Source organism: Oenanthe melanoleuca, chromosome 1 (assembly GCF_029582105.1).
Source record: "Oenanthe melanoleuca isolate GR-GAL-2019-014 chromosome 1, OMel1.0, whole genome shotgun sequence".
In the NCBI taxonomy this organism is placed as follows: domain Eukaryota; kingdom Metazoa; phylum Chordata; class Aves; order Passeriformes; family Muscicapidae; genus Oenanthe; species Oenanthe melanoleuca.
The window spans coordinates 65,332,475-65,348,780 of NC_079333.1; the positions used below are offsets into that span (position 1 = coordinate 65,332,475).

At 35.4% G+C, this 16,306-nt stretch overlaps 1 protein-coding gene across 21 annotated transcripts in view; it reads right to left on the reverse strand.

The window, feature by feature from the left end:
- Positions 1–16,306, reverse strand: part of MYCBP2 (MYC binding protein 2) — a 172,803-nt gene that overhangs the window by 78,216 nt on the left and 78,281 nt on the right. For 18 of the 21 annotated variants that reach the window (XM_056491339.1, XM_056491426.1, XM_056491399.1 and 15 more), the window contains 14 exons: positions 15,851–16,004; positions 13,380–13,552; positions 11,149–11,274; positions 10,927–11,054; positions 9,181–9,272; positions 8,199–8,333; positions 8,030–8,113; positions 6,709–6,805; positions 5,724–5,916; positions 4,834–5,108; positions 3,654–3,875; positions 1,810–2,001; positions 1,117–1,323; positions 237–368 (listed from right to left, as the gene is read on the reverse strand). In XM_056491339.1, the coding sequence (XP_056347314.1) occupies positions 237–368; positions 1,117–1,323; positions 1,810–2,001; positions 3,654–3,875; positions 4,834–5,108; positions 5,724–5,916; positions 6,709–6,805; positions 8,030–8,113; positions 8,199–8,333; positions 9,181–9,272; positions 10,927–11,054; positions 11,149–11,274; positions 13,380–13,552; positions 15,851–16,004 (2,210 nt within the window). The remainder of the gene's footprint in view (positions 1–236; positions 369–1,116; positions 1,324–1,809; positions 2,002–3,653; positions 3,876–4,833; positions 5,109–5,723; positions 5,917–6,708; positions 6,806–8,029; positions 8,114–8,198; positions 8,334–9,180; positions 9,273–10,926; positions 11,055–11,148; positions 11,275–13,379; positions 13,553–15,850; positions 16,005–16,306) is intronic. The other 3 variants (XM_056491451.1, XM_056491319.1, XM_056491310.1) reach the window with 1 other exon arrangement.

Consider the following 16,306-nt stretch of genomic DNA (forward strand, 5'->3'; position numbering starts at 1 on the left):
AATTACTAAGCAACTACAGTCTTATGCAATTATAAAAATTGGGATTTAATTTTTTTCTAGCTGACAGGATTTGGAATATTTAATTTATAGGTTGAAACTGAGACTTTATGAAGCACACGTGTCAAGATCAACTTGTGAATGGGCACCCAAAAACCCAAACAATTTACACTGACCATTTCAATTCTGTTATTTAAAAGGTTTCATGAAACCTACAGATGTGCTTTTATTTTATTTACCTTCAGTGGCACAACTTTGTCAAGTCTGATTTCAGCTATGTCACTAGGAGAATCATCCGTGGTGTAAGTTCCTTTAACCAATTCTAACGAGGTCCATCTATGAGAATGAGTTGCATCTCCAGTATGATCACTCTGATTCAAAGGAACAAAGTACTTTTAAAACATTTATAATGTAAATACATGACACATGCAATTGTGCAACTTATTTTTCATTGTATAAATTGTTACACATGGCATTGCAAACAAAAAGATGAAAAACCTGTTCAGACAGGTTCAACAGTAAAGCCTTTCCCCTAGAGAGGAAATTACTGAGAAGAGAGGTTTATTTCCCCTAGTAACCTATGCTTGTCCTTTGGAAGAGATCAGAATCTTCAGTTATAGTAAACCACTATGTGCAAAAGAAAAGTTTTGCTTCATTAGATGATCCCACAATGCAGTTTTATGCTGCTTCTAAGAGAGTACATCAATAGCACATGAAACAGATGTAGGTACAGCCTGATCATGCTGGTAGGCCATTACCTTTTTCTGCAATATTTGGTTTTAACCTCATTTCTTATTTTCATCCATGGTTTACAGAGAGATTACTGGTACTAATTTACATTTAGCTCCAGAAAGTGAAAAGCCCCCGATACCTCAAATATTACTTGTAATAAAGGAAGAGTTCAAGACAATAACAAAGATAAAGACCCTCCTAGATATGGTATGAAGCTTGTGGTAACACAAAAAATCTTCACCACAAACAAAAAACCCTATTACCAGTGCACTGTTTTACTGGTAGCCTAGACTGAATAAGAATATGAAAATATCACATTGTAAAACATACTCTAAAAAAGCCTGAGGTTACTTCTGTTCAAATTGTTTCCCCAAATGCAGTACTTACATCATCGACTAATACCTCCAACTCATACTCATGAATTCCTCCTCCACCATAAACAGAAAATCCTACTACAACTACACCAGGTTTGTCAACAGAGAAACATATTGCATCAGGAGATCCATTCCCAGTATTCCAGCTTCTTCCCTGGCTTGTTTTAGTGAATCGATTTGGAGTGGATTTGACAGAATGGAGAGAATTCAGTCCATCAACCTGTGGAAAGTTAAATACACTTGTCAGAAAATATTAACTGCTAAATGTTAGGCAACTTTGATAAAGTGAATTAAAGGGGATTTTTCAGCTGGATAAATTTTAAAAATCAATTCCTAAATCACAGAATATGCAACTACTTAGCCTTCTAGTGAATACTGACTAAAGAAAAAAGAAAGTATTTCTGATAATTAGAAGGAAAAATTAGGAATCCAACTTTGCAAAAAGCAAAGCATTCAAAAATTTGCCATTTTAAACAACCTGCAGTATTCTGCAGCCCTAATGAAATAGCTGATTATCAAGAGTACTTCCCTAATACAGTGTATAAATGCTTTTAAATTTATGCAAAACATCTGTACTACTCAAAACAGAGAATTCCAGAATCTCTGAAAGATGTGTATACCTCTAAAAAACCCATCCCAGCCTGTATTACATTCATAACATTTTTGTCCTGAAAGACTTGTAAAAATGATCTTAAAGCAGCTTTACCTCAGATCCTAATGCTGATGCTGTAAGCTCACTCACAATACTAGCAAGCAACCCACAGGTATTAGAAACCAGATGGGAAGAGAAAAGTTCATTTTCTCTTCTCAGGCTGTTCCGTACTGGTAAAACAACAATGACCAACATCTTTTCCAGCACTTCCCGAAAGCTTGTCATCCCTGAAACATTTTCTTCACTCTGCAGTATGAACAAAAACAATGATTAATGACATGGTTATTAAAAAAAAAACAAACCAAAACAAAACAAAAAAAAACTTTCACATATTATAAGTATCAGGCAAGTGAAATATCTGTGACTTCATAAAGATAAGCACTGTCTAGAAGGTGGAAAAAAATTGAAATTCTCAAAGCTATCATAGCATGTATTCCTTTGTCAAAAGTATTGATTAATGTTCCTAATTTCTCGAATGAGGTGGTGACAAGTTTTTTATTGCATTGGAAAAATGCCATATACAGGTGTCTTTCCTAGCAGAGTTCTCTTCTTTGTCTACTATAAAGCCATAAAACCTGAGGGCTTTAAAAGCAAACATTAAAACACGGTGGATACGTCTCTTTGAAACTGCTCATATAATTTTCTTATGTAGTGTTTAAAAAATAAACTTGGAAGCTTTATTGTTTTCGTGTTAGCAAAAAGAATCTTCTATCCAAAGACAAAACCAGTGGTGGGATGATTATAAACACAGGTGCTCTTTGATGAAAGAAGACTATGAAACAAATCTAAGCTTAGGCATCTATTGTGTCTTCTGTTTAGCAGTGACATCCACTGTTTCTTATAACAGTTAACCATGCTGAAAATAACTTCCAATAAGAAAAGTAAAATTAGCTCTCCTGATGAAAATCCAACGTTTATCTCTCACCCCTTTGTATCCCCAGAAAATATCCAAGTAGTGAATAAATATGGAAGTCAATCAGGTGAAGCAAACCTGTACAGAACACTTTTCCCTCTTTTACAGTCAGGAGGCTGCTATATCCAAGACAAATATTATATTTACTTTTAATAGTGCCTGGTTGGTTTTTTCCTTCATTAATTTGCACTGGTGCTTTCAAAGTCCATGAAAGCTTTCAGCACAATACTGGCCTACAGGAATATGTCCCGCAGCTTAACTGTGTATTTTATGAAGAGCAGAAAACTTCTGACCATACCTTTTGCTCTAAACTTCCAGTAATGGTAGACCTTTATTTACTATTTATATCCTTTATTTACTTTTCTTGCATAATTCGTAATTTCATATTATTTTACCCCTGTTGTCTTCCAAACTGAAGTCCCATTTCCCTGATTATTATCTATACCCTTCTCATTCCTGTAAATCAATTCTAAAATTACAGAACTGCAACAATACAGCATTTTAGAGCCTTTGATCAGGAAACTGTTTAAAAATCTTTGCTAAAACAGCATGAACTGGGATTCCCTTAATGATCCCTTTAAAAACTCCAGTTTGGGCCATGACTTTTTATTACTCAAGTTGTGTTGACTCTTCCTCAAAACACCACATCTATTTACATGCTCCTCCTTGTGATCACATGAAAAAGCTAAAAAACCACTGCAGAAAACACTATGCAACGGAATACTACTCCAAAGGATATTTCTTCCAATTTAATATTCAAAGATGAGAACCATGCTGCTTAGACATTATCCAACAAAAAAACAGTTGGAATATTTCAGATAAAAATTTGAAAATTGTAAAAAAAGAAGTTTCTGAAATAAGCCTTTCAGAAAGGAAACACTTAGGCAAATTCATGTCCATCTTTATCAAGCAAAAACTTGCAGGTATGTAACAGCTTTTTGTTGCAAAGTAAAAGAAATATTAAATTTTTAGAATACATCCTGACCTGACTCAGCTTTTCCATGTGTGCAACCAGAAGAGGAAAGCGATGGGCCAGAGCAGAGTCGTTCTCAGTGCTGACTTGTTTGACCATGGAGCGCAGCAAGGCCTCTCCATCGTACGCAATGGGAAAGATGGAGGTCAGCTTCACCGACGTGTGGCACAGAGCAGACATGACAGCAGCAAGGAGACGGCTACTGGAGGTCTTGAAGTTTGCTTCCTGGATATCCTTAGGACAGAAAAAGAAATTAAAAGAATGGCACTGCACTGAAACAACAGAAAAACTACTTTTGAAAGGAACTTTCCAGCTTTATTGTAATTAATAAAAATAATTTAGAGAAAGCTTTCCTATGAATTTAAGATTGCCTTCTCTCATAAGGTTGAATTTAGATCTTCAAAACTGAAGTAATTAAAATATCTTGGTTGGCATATTCTAAAATAACAAACCTGTCTAGTATTACTTTTGAAATGACGGTATCCTTTGAAGATAAGGCTTTTCTTATAATTAACAATTATAATTAACTTAATTAGAGTAATACATTGAAGAACAGATTCTTCCTTGAAACTGTATATGCTAAATGAATTTTCATGCAAAGCAGCAAACTGCTTACATCTCACCACAAGGAATGCAAACAACCAACTACACTGTTTGATGTGGGATACTCATTCTCAGTAAGCAAAAGAAAAAAGTTGATTATAGAATAATATTTCCAGCTGCTTCTCATGTACTTGGCTGGATCAGAGCACTGTTAAATGCTTAATAATGAGGAATTACTCAAGTATTAGTGATAAAAAATACCACATGGATGCTTTTAGGCAACATGCAGCAAGAGTAAGCACATATAAGGCATGGCCTCAACACTGGAAAAGCAGGTGCTGACAGTTACCAGCACCACAAATTTTCATCACTGTCCCGCAGAAAATCTTAAAAGCTAAAGACGACAAAGTTCCTAGGCTCTTACTGAACTAAATTTAGAGAACACCCCAAAGAAACAAAACCAGAAATAAATCCAATACCCAGTCATTTAAAAAAAAAAAAAGTCCAAAGCACAACAGAACAACAGAACTCAAGTAGCAAATCAGGATAGGTGCAAAAAAATCAGTAACAGTTTTAAGTATTACTGGGCTTCAATTTCAGCAAAAGAGCAAGCTAAGCTGTAGTATTTACTTGTGCCATTTTACTGTACCTGGTCCAAACAGTTCAGCAAGTCACAAAGACATGCCCACTGGAGAGCTGGTGTTGGATAGAATGAATGGAAGCAAGCTGTGAATGTATTATGGCATTCCTGAAGGACAGCTTCTAACAGACTGAGAGGCTGACTGAGATATCCTTGTGGATCATTGTCCAGCTTCACCATGCAATGGTCAACTCCTTCAGATAAAATTTTTCTCAGCAAGGTCCTAGTTTTTCCAATGCAATCTGCTAGTTTGCTGGTTTCTTCTACAACTGCCTTAGCTGTAGCTAGAAGATTACACAAACAGAAGCATTAAATGTACAATAATGAAATATTTTCATGTTAAAATGCGCATTTTACATGCAAATAGAAAAATTTGGAATTTAGAAACATTATTGAATCTACATACAGAGAAGTAAATTCAAAAGTAAAACAGTGAAAGGGTGTTAAATTCTATCAAAGAAACCTGAGTATTAAAAACTCCCACTTTTCTGATCTTATTATAATATATACTGTGTTTTAATGAGCATTGTTAAAGTACAGGCAAGAAAAACATACAATCTTTCAAATTCACACTGTGCTCACCACCACAGCAAACTATGTCCAGAAATGGAAAGAAAGAAGAAACAAATAGTCTAAACACAACTCAACTGACAAATCAAACAGGAAATTAAGTTTAAAATACACTGGTTACAGTGTAAACATGTGGTACTAGGATACTTAGTTATGCAGACAACTGAAAATTTCCTGTTCCTGACAGTAAGTCTTTTAATTGCTCTAATAAAACCATCTATGTGAGCAAATCTTTTACATCATATCCTACATGAACACTTAGATCAAACCAGAAATATTCTGCAGATTATTTGCTAATAAATATGAAACAAGTGAACTGAGAGGAATACCTGATATTGGATATATTTCACAGGTGTAGACCCTCAGCAATCTCAGGCAGCAAGTGCCCACAAAACGCAGCCTTTCTAAATCCAGAAGAGTAGCAGTGTATTGGAAACCCTTAAGCCCACGAAGTTCCTCAACTCCCAGCACCAGTGTGGTCCAACTCCAGTGAAGAATGCTCAGTAAAGATTCAAAGCATTCCTATTTCCAGGTATGAAGGATACCAAAAACAGATTTAGTGTTAAAAAACAAGAAATTACTGTTCTGCATCAGTATTACACAAAAGGCAAATAGCATCTATATCTATGTTTATTATGAAAACACATTATGTCTATACATATCTACCATGCCACACACAAATCCTAATCTGCTTGAGAATAAAAAAACCCACTGAGAATGCAGGGAACACTTCACTGTAATACTAAATAAAATCTACCTATAACCTAACTAGAATATTATGTGTGGAAGCCTCTCAGTTATTTAAGAACTAAAAAATACATTCACCTGTAAAGGAGATTTTTCAGTAAACTTTATTTACTTTATCTACAGAAGAGAGAAAGACCGACTTTTGACATAATACATTCCTGCCATAAAGTATTATTTGGGCTGTCTTCACATAATTTTTAAACAGTTAAGATCTGCAGGACCATGGCCACTACATGACATTTACAGTACTTGAAAGTTAAACAGAAGTGCATGATAGATCACAAAAAAAATTGAGGATTTAAAAAGTTTTGTTTCTACCATTATTATCGTATGTGGTGAACTCCATGAAGTTGTACTTTAGAAAGCAAAATAGAAGTATTTGGTGTTGAACACCAAAATGAAATCTTCAGAAAAAGTGAAAAATAAAATATGCTGTCACTGTACCTAACTTCTGCTTGAGAAAGCGAGCACAAAACCATCATTATTTCCAAATTATCTCTACATCTTTCAGTTTCCTAACCATGAATGAACTTGCAGGAAAGACAGAAGATTCTTGATAGTACTCACCACAGAGACAGTTCTGGCAAAAGATCTCTTTAAAATATGTACGGGTTCGCTAGTTTGCTGTTTTCCTTTGGATGCACTGCCATCACTTGTTGGCAACCTGGAAGAACAATTTTAGAACTTACTTAAAATCTCCAAGTTTTACTTTTAGTAGAGTTCTGGGTTGGGTTTGGTGTTTTGTTCTTGTAGTTTTTTGTTCAAGTGGGTAAAAAAAAAAAAAAAACCAAAGTGAAAAAAAGTTTTAATTCTCAAAAAAAACTTCAGTTTCAACATAACTTCTTCCAGTTTCCTAATCATTCTAGACCAGTAACCAAGTATCTTGAATTCTGTTCAACTGGCAGTACTGTGACAACTGAAAATGAGGAGGAGATTTAATTACATGCAACTATTACAAGTATCTACTGTATTTCCTCAGATGACCTCATGACTAGAAATGTTACTCGTTAAAAAAACATTTTATGAAGGGAAAATACATGTGGAGGTTAAAAATGCAGACAGCACCTATCACCGCAGCACCTTCCCTTTTGTGCTACTCATTGACCTTCAAAGGCCTCAAGGCTTGTTTGCCCTTTGGCTACAGCCATCTCTCCATAGAAATCACCCAAATGATGATTCTGTCATGCCAGGACTTCATATACATCAAAATGAAACCTTCACCTGGAGGAACAGGGCATCTATGGACAGAAAGCTTAATGGCAGAAGTAAGCTGTTCTGTGAAAGAACTTTGAAAAGGACATAGCAAGAGAACTGCTATGAAAGAATTCTAAGTCTCAGAATTAGCACGGAGGCCAGGAGAATTATATACACACACAAAATATAAAAATTATGTCATGTATGTATCTGAGAAAATCTGTAAAATATACTATCAATACAGTGAAAGAGTTCCTGATCATTAAAACACATAACATTTATCACGGTAATTTTAAGTTTATGGTACCTTACTGTAAAGCACAGTTCATTGTTGATTTTGGCTTTGTTTCATTAACATTGTCTGCTCAAAACTATACAGTTCCTAAACTGAGGACAATCAAAGAGAGTACTTCCCAACTAGCAAAAAAATATTACTCATGTTATATGAAATTGTGAGGTTCTATGGATGTAAATGAAAATCTCAAGACTCATGCAGGATGACTGCAAGAAAAATAAGAGGAAGTAAATGTGGGCATAATTTCATTACTTTTCTCAAAGACACTAAGCTTTCCCCACATTTTTCAGATACTAATTCCCTTTGCTTAATACAAAAATACTTTCACAAAATACAGTTAATTTAATATTTGTATTTAAAAAACATGTCAGTAAACTGTTCCAGAAGTTGAAGTATTACCGGTATAGTAGTTGCGGAATCTGCCCTGCATTCACATCTGTACCATTATTTGATTTCTTGGAACTCTTAAACTGAAATACAACACTGAAAGAGAAACAACCCAGTTATTATTCAAGTCTTATTAGAGCTCTTCCTTTCCCAATTAAAAATAAAGAAAAAAAGTATATACCCATCATCTGTAGTAATAGAGGCTTGTCCATGAGATCCACAATCACTGCTAGGTCCTGACACTCTTGCCCAGGCTACGTACCACCAGCCAGCTTGCAGGAGTACTGGCTCATCAAACATCATTGCATATTTCTCTCTGGGAGAAGTAAATTTTGGAAAATGTTAGATGTGAATTATTTTCTACATTAACTTAACAAATTACACCCTAATCATAAAAGAAATTGAGAAGTAATGGTATTAAGTTGTACCTATTTATATTCAAAACCTAAAAGTTTTTAATCCAATAATATAATAGTAATTAAAAAATAATAGTTCAGAAGGACCTAAAAATGACTAAGACACGCTTGATCTTGAACTGTGAAAATTGTAACAATGCCAAACAGGGTAAGGAGACATTATGTTAAATTAACACACATAAACCAAATTACATTTAATATATAATACTACAAGCAAAGTATTAATTATAAAATGCTATTTAATATTGATTTCAGAAAATGTTTGTAAATTACAAGAACTTATACATAAATTCTTAGTAATTACAATAATTATTAAAGAAATTAATAGAATATATATTCAGGGGACTGATATGTAAGACTTAAACCTGAAAGAATTAATCACGTATCATTTGAAATTTAAATTACTTCTTTACAGGGAATCCATGTGGCTAACCCCAACAATATGCACGAAAGAGGTGCTGCAATATTTTATCTTGAGGTCTCAACACAGGAAGATAAGATTTGACTTGGATGTATACAAGAGCAAGAATTTGATTATTTTTTCTTCTTTTAATTTAAATACCATAATGGTTTGGGGACATACCTGGTGTTTTACTATTTTCCTATATGCTTCAAGTGTTTTACTTGCTGCAAAATTCTAATGATGTAGACCATCTCTGTTGATATTTAAAGTGATACTGAAATGTGTTGGGGAAGCAAAAATAAAGACCAAGAAGCAGGAATGAGTAGGTAAGCTTAACATCTTACCTGGCAGCACAATCATATGCTAAGACATCTGTCTCAGCAAGGAGGTCTCCATCTGTCTCATGATCTCCCCCATCTGGACCCAATTCAAACAACTGGTGAAGTAATAAAACAAGGTAAAATTATGTCTTAGATGTTAGAAACTTCATAACACCATTTTTTCTTGTCTGGCATTCTGGAAATTGTATACTACTCTTCCTTCCAAAAAAATAACTAGTACTTAATATCACTGACAGGCAAAACCCCATTTGGAAGTCAGGCATTAACTGTTAAGAAATAGCAGTTAACAATGACCTCCCAGCCTTGTGTCCAGATATATTTTTAAGTGGATAAACTCCCTAATCTTGCAAACAAGACAAAAGCAGAGCATCTAAAAAAGGCAAAGTTGGGCAGAAGTTTCAGGTTTTCTATCACTGACTGAAATGCACTATATAAACAAAAGATACACTCAGCTTCTCTGGAAAGGGAAAGCTTGACAGTTTAGCAGAGACAGTCAATAGTGTTATAAACAGTTGGTGACTGGGACAAAACATGATACCCAAGAGAACTTTGTTTTCTTACTTAAAAATAATTTCTACAGTGTGATGATTTTGAAAAAGGACCACAGTACGTGTCTATGGCTTCTCTTGCAAACACCTGTTTAATACACAGCTTAATTCTGGCAGTATTGGCAAATCTTATCTTGGCTATATCTTATCTATATCTTATCTTAGCTATAAGCTAATACTAAACAAATTGAAAATATAAAATTAAAGTATTATCACAACGTTATTACCTCTCACATTTAAAAGGCATGACTAACATTAAGTTTCTTGGCTGTACTTAGTCACTTGCAATTCTCAGTCATTATGTTAAACTAGAATAAACTGCAACTACTTATTTTGGCTCTCCTGTTGACTTATGCAAATTTTACTGCTAAGCATGTGTCATCCATTTACCTAGAGCAAACCTCAATACCTATTCATCTGAAAATAGAGGAAGAAAATTCAGTAATTCACTAAATGACAAGTAACAACAATAACATGTTCTGAATATACAAACACAAACATCTAATAGAAATCTCATATATAACACCTTCTTTTACCAAAATCCTTATTATATATAGGAGCAGAGAACACTTACCCAGAACCAGGGTTCTGACACCACATTGTGTGTTTCTGTGAGGTTTATTTATCCAAAGCCAGATTTATTTATTTTAAAATAATCAGCACACATGTTCCTCCTGTAATCATGCCTACATCTGGCATAGAGTTAATTGCAATTGGTGCCATTTTCTCTCAATTGAAGAACCCCAGCCCAGAAGCTATCCAGACAGCAGACTGAGAAAGAAGTAGCAGGGAAAGTGGAAAGCAATAGCTCCTGATAAGGACTCTCTTTCTGCTCTTTGAGAACAGCTCATCATGTATCACATAAGATGTGATTTTAACCTGAAGACCACAACACCACTTTTCTGCTGCTGGACCTTGGAGCTTTGTGTGAACAGATCACAGAACCATTCAGACCACTAAAATACCTTCCCAAGATATCTCTAAGATGGCACAGCATTTAGTGAAGGCAAGAATGGGCCAATTCATGAAAAGTAAGGATGGTAATTTTCAGTTCTCTGCTTCATCCACTGTGCCTGCATTATGCTATCCACATACAGTAAAACATTAATCAAGAAATAAAACTAATCATGGTTTTAGATAGCTTTACTTAAGTTGTGTTTTTGAGACATACTATTGTTTAAAACAAAACAAGAACTCCTACCTTTATTTTAGCAGTGTATTCACCTCTACCACCAAAGAGACCAAGACCACCTAGCAATATATCTGTATCAGCACAGAAACGGATGGCTTCTACTGAATGGGCTGAATAACCCCAGCCTCCTCCATGACCTGCAGGAAAAAAACCCAACAAAAATATATTAATCTTAGTCTGTTGTTCTGCAAGCTGATCAGCTTGTGCTATAGAATTTTAGTATGTACATACTTTCAAATCTGTTAACAACACTATAGTCTTCTTTAGAATAAACTTTCATTACTGCTTGAGTCTCTTCTTCTGTATTTGCAACACCCATTTTTAAGTCCTGCATAGCAGCCAAAGTATCAAGGCAACCTAAAAGAGAGCAAAAACAAATAGAACCCAAATTCTCTCACTGTTGATTATAATCGTTGAAACTGAAATTAAAATAAAAGCAATCAAACCTAAACCACACATATGCTTCTGTTAGGGGTTAGTTTCTTTCCTTTTGCTCCTTTTTACTTATAGAAATTTTTCCCCTAAGTTGCTAGGAAACACTAACAACTGGGTACTTCAGAAAAATGAAATGGCCAAGCTCAGGGGAGAAGGGCATCTGGTTGCACTCCTCTTATCTGGAGTTTCTCTCCAAGGGCCAGAGATACTGCGAGAATTGGGCAGGTAAAGAACAGGGGCTGGAGCAGCTGCAGCTCTCTCTCTTGGCTTTGGAAGAGGATTGAAGCTCTTCCTCAGGGAAGGGAATTCGCTGCTGCTGCCAGAGCCCAGCCCAGAGCTGCTGCTTCTGCTGTGGGGTAAGCCTCTGCTCATGAGAGCAGCCACTGATCTGGGACCTTATGATCACCTACCTCACTAAAAGAGGGACCTATCACCCTCTGCTCAGGTGCCCAGGATCCTGAGCTCACCTCTCCCTGCCCTGCTGGGGGCCAGGCTGCCGCTGCCCACTCCTGCCACTTCTTCGGCACTGCTCTGAGTTTTTCACTGCACTGTAGCCCTGCACCCCCTGCTTTCTGAGACATCTTGCTGGCCCAGCTTGGTGCATCCAAGAGTCCTGCTGGGGCATTGGGATCGAGTGTCCCAGGGGTTTGTGAAGGAAAGCCTCTCTCCCATCCCTCCATCCCACCTGTGTGCTCCCTGAGCCCGCACCACAGCACCCCCTGCAGGCGCGGGGGAATTATCGCACCTGCCCTGCCCGGCCAGGAGCCAGCAGCGCCCCTGATGGCCGTGCCCAGAACTGCACCAAGAGGAAAGTGCCTGCAGCCAAGAGAACTGTTATTGGGTTTGTGTTCTGGCTGTTGTTAATTTCATAGTCGTCATTGTTTGCTTGCTTTATTGTACACAGTAGTAAAGAACTGTTATTCCTATTCTCATATCTTCATCTGAGAGCCCCGTAATTTCAAAATTATAATAATTTGGAGGGAGTGGGTTTACATTTTCCATTCCAAGGGAGGCACCTGCCTTCTATAGCAGACAACAGTCTTTCAAACTAAGACAGCTATCGACTAGTTTAATACTTTTGATGAGGTAAAGGGTCATAGCTGCAGAATCTCAAAGCTTGCTACTTAACATAAACTTAATTTATTATCCAGAAGAACAAACCAATGTGATTAAACCTACTTTGCAACTTTTCCAATGGCAAATAATATGCCAGAAATAATTTTTTTCCTTTTTACACTTACAATATTACCCAAACACAGTTGAAGTAGGAACTGAATTATGAGCAGATCTGAAAGTCTTCACAAAAGGTGTTTTGTTTCATACACATAAGTACCTAACTTGCCTTACTTTGACACGGACACAAAAAAGTACTGTTCAAGTTGAAAGCTATCACATCTCTAGCACACAAGGAAGTGAGCAGGTCAAGGAACAGATGACTTATCATATTCAGAGGACAAATGAGTTAAAACAACTTCCAAAGTGTGCTTTGAAGTACTGGGTGTGTTGCATGTGGCCAGTTTATACATGAACACAGTATACTTAAGTTTTGCATTTTTAGACCAAAAAAAAAACTACGAAAGGAAATAATTCTGCTCTTAGTGACTCATTATACAAAACTGCAAAGATTCTATTTTAATTTTATATACTGCATTTACTTTAAAATAAAAATAACTTATTGAAGATCAGTTTTTTTAGGTCTGAGTTCTTTCTTTTTAGATTCCAACTTTACAGTATTGACTTTATTCTGCAGACTTTCCAAAAAGGTCATCTAGGAAGGTCTCTTACTTGGTTATGCAGGCATCTAACATCAAGTTTCACCAGAACTCTAAAATGCTCTAACATTATTAAGATGGCAGAAGATAACTTTTATAATTTGTCTGATGTAGTTAAGAGCAATGGTGAAAGACTGCAAAGTAAAATTTTAACTGAAAAAAGTCAGGAAGTTTTTAGATTACAATTTGTTTATACATGAAGTTATGCTACTTCATTTCATCTAAAGTTCTGACTCAGGATCTGTAAATGTATACCTAGGATATGCAAAGCTGCATGAGATCTGGTGGTTAGAGCTTTGGAACCTGTTGGCAGAGCAAGTTCTGGACTCAAAATACTACACCGGGATTGCATGTCTGGAGCTGAGGGAAGCCTGGAATCGGCAACTACTGCGTTGTAACTCCACAGTTCCCTGGCATTTGGGCGAAACCTAGAGCAAGAAGAAACAAAACCTTTCATCTACTGAAAAAATACATAACCTAACCAATAATTAATTTTTAAGGTATTTAATGCAAAATGTAGACCTGCTGGTATAAACTCTTGAAATTGATCATCACTATCATAAATACATGAAAACTTCACTAGCATAACACTACAGCAAATGAAAATATAATGAAATATGAAAAACATTATTATACTTTAAGTCAAACAGTCATATTATGGGTTTAGAAATTTCAGAAAATGTTAAGACATTTTTTAAAGCTAATAAATGTTAAAACAGTATTATCTATTAAGAAGTATGAAGTAACTAGCAAAGTACAAAATAGAATGGCAGATGTGCTCAAAAATTTTAAAGATGCCAAGTGAAATTTATAGGCTTACCTTCAAACAAGAAAAAAAAAATCTTGAGGAATTCAACCTATTTTGTTTGGGCTTTTTAAAATGGGTAACATTGCCTCATGAGTTTTTAAGAGATTATAAAAAAGGGCACTATAAACAAGGGTATACAAAGACTTTCTATAATATAGATTAACACATAGAAAAAGAAATCTTTGAAACCATTATGTAAAAGGAAAAAACAGCAAGAAGACATAAGTCTATGGGAGTGTTCTGAAGAAGCACAAAAGGAACTTTCACTTGGTACGCTTTTAAAAATCTAATGGAGAAATAAATAGTTTTAACTAAAAATATTAAAGGGCACCATATGTATTCAGAATTTTAGCAAGTTAGCAACGTTCAAATTTATACACACATGACATTCCACAACCACTTGAATTTCACTAAGAAATTAAGTCACAAAGCTTTGAAGAAATGTTTAAGCTGCACGTCATCAGAATGCTCTCTTGTACAAGAAACTGAATCTATCATTTAAATAGACATGAATTAAGATGTCCAGAAATAATAATATACCAATTATTTAACTATTACTAGGCATATTTATTAACCTGTCTCTTCTTCAGACTGTTTTAATATTTTCTATTGAACAAGAATGGGATACAAAAGATAAATAAATCTGCAGTCTCAAAAGTCCACTCTTCAGTTAAGTACTTAAGCTCTAGACTTAGTTCTACAGTTCCCAAAATACTGCAAGACAGTAAAATACCTCAATTCATGTTCACTCATAATATCAGACATGTGACTTTGTACTTTCTCAAGCTGAATAACTATTTTACTGTCTTCCAGTTGAGTATCATTGCCTTGCCTCCCCTGAAATGTGCTGTATTCCCATGGCCATTGGTAACTGGTTTATTTCACAAATTGAGTCTTTCAGTGGATTTAAACACACTGAAAATAGAGAACTCTATGAGATGTGGGTGCTACTCTTTTTTCTAATCACCATATAATTTAAATAAGAACTGAACCAGTGAAATTCAAACAATCCTGCAGATGTGCAAAATGCAGAACTACAGGCATTCAAGGTATTTCCTGTGTCATACAGAAATGTGCCTGGTGAACATATGCTTCAATGTTAATTGGCTGTTAAGTTCTTGAATCTCAATTTTGGATGAAGACATCCAAAGTAGGATGCAAGTACATTTTAAAGACAGGATCCTATGAGATACCATCTTTTCCAGATGATTGCTGGCTAGGTGGGGTTCCCTCCATCACTTTAGTTTGTTTTGTCTTCAAACAATTTAAACATCATCAAGCTCTTGAACTCAGATGAAAGTTCAGATTTCTCTCCAAATCTTAGCTAACACAGTTTTAAAATTGTTATAGAAGAATTAGATGTCATGATTCTGTGTTGGAAAAAAGGCTTATTATCTACATTTGCTCAAAGGCTACATTCCAAAGTCTGAAATAAATACAATTGGTCTGAACGTCTGTATCATCTAAACAAACATCTTTATTTTGACCTCCCAAAATGTCAGAACTGAAAAAAACACCATTGCTACACCCCTTCTCTAGCGGTCTTAACCACTAAGCCTCACAGAAGAACAACAATTTAAGACAGACACATATGGCAGCTGAATATGGCAAAGAAGCGACTCAGTCAAGTGTTAAATAAATGGAGAAAAGGGAATTCTAAGAGTAAAGAAACAGATGTGAATCCCCAAAATATTATGAGACTGGAATGAGAATAATGCAAAAAAGAAAATAAATTTTAAAAAATGCAGGCAAGACAACAAGTTTGTTTTGGGGTTACTTGAACAAACCATCCAAAAACACGTGAAAAATATTTATGGAGGACTAAAAATTCTTTTTCATTTACAGGAAAAATAAGTGTAATAAATACTTTGAAGAGGATTTCTCTATTACTATTTTAATAGCAATAATCCACACTTGCCTCCAAATAACATCATAGACAGGATCCAGACACACACCAGAACCTTGAAGGTCTTCCTGCTCAGAATCATTGAATGTTTTGCAACTGCCATCTACTTTGTTTATCAGAAGACATTTAAAAGGAGGCGGTTCTGATATTGAAGCTGGTACCAAACCTAGATCAGGGAGCAAAAAGAGCAAAGAAACATGAAGACTCCACTCATTAATGCTTCATGCTTAGAAAATGCTACAATACAGTAGGGAAGAACAGATTTACCGTCACAACAAAAAAAAATACTAATAAGATTTAAATGCAAGTTTAGATTTTTGCATTATTATTTTTAATAAAAACCATCTTCCTAAAGAAAGGATCATGATATGCAGTAAAACTAGAAGGCTGAAGTATTTTCATTCATTCATGTTTTTGACTTGTTGCTCTATTGTTTACACAACCGAACCCACTTTCTTCTCCAGCATA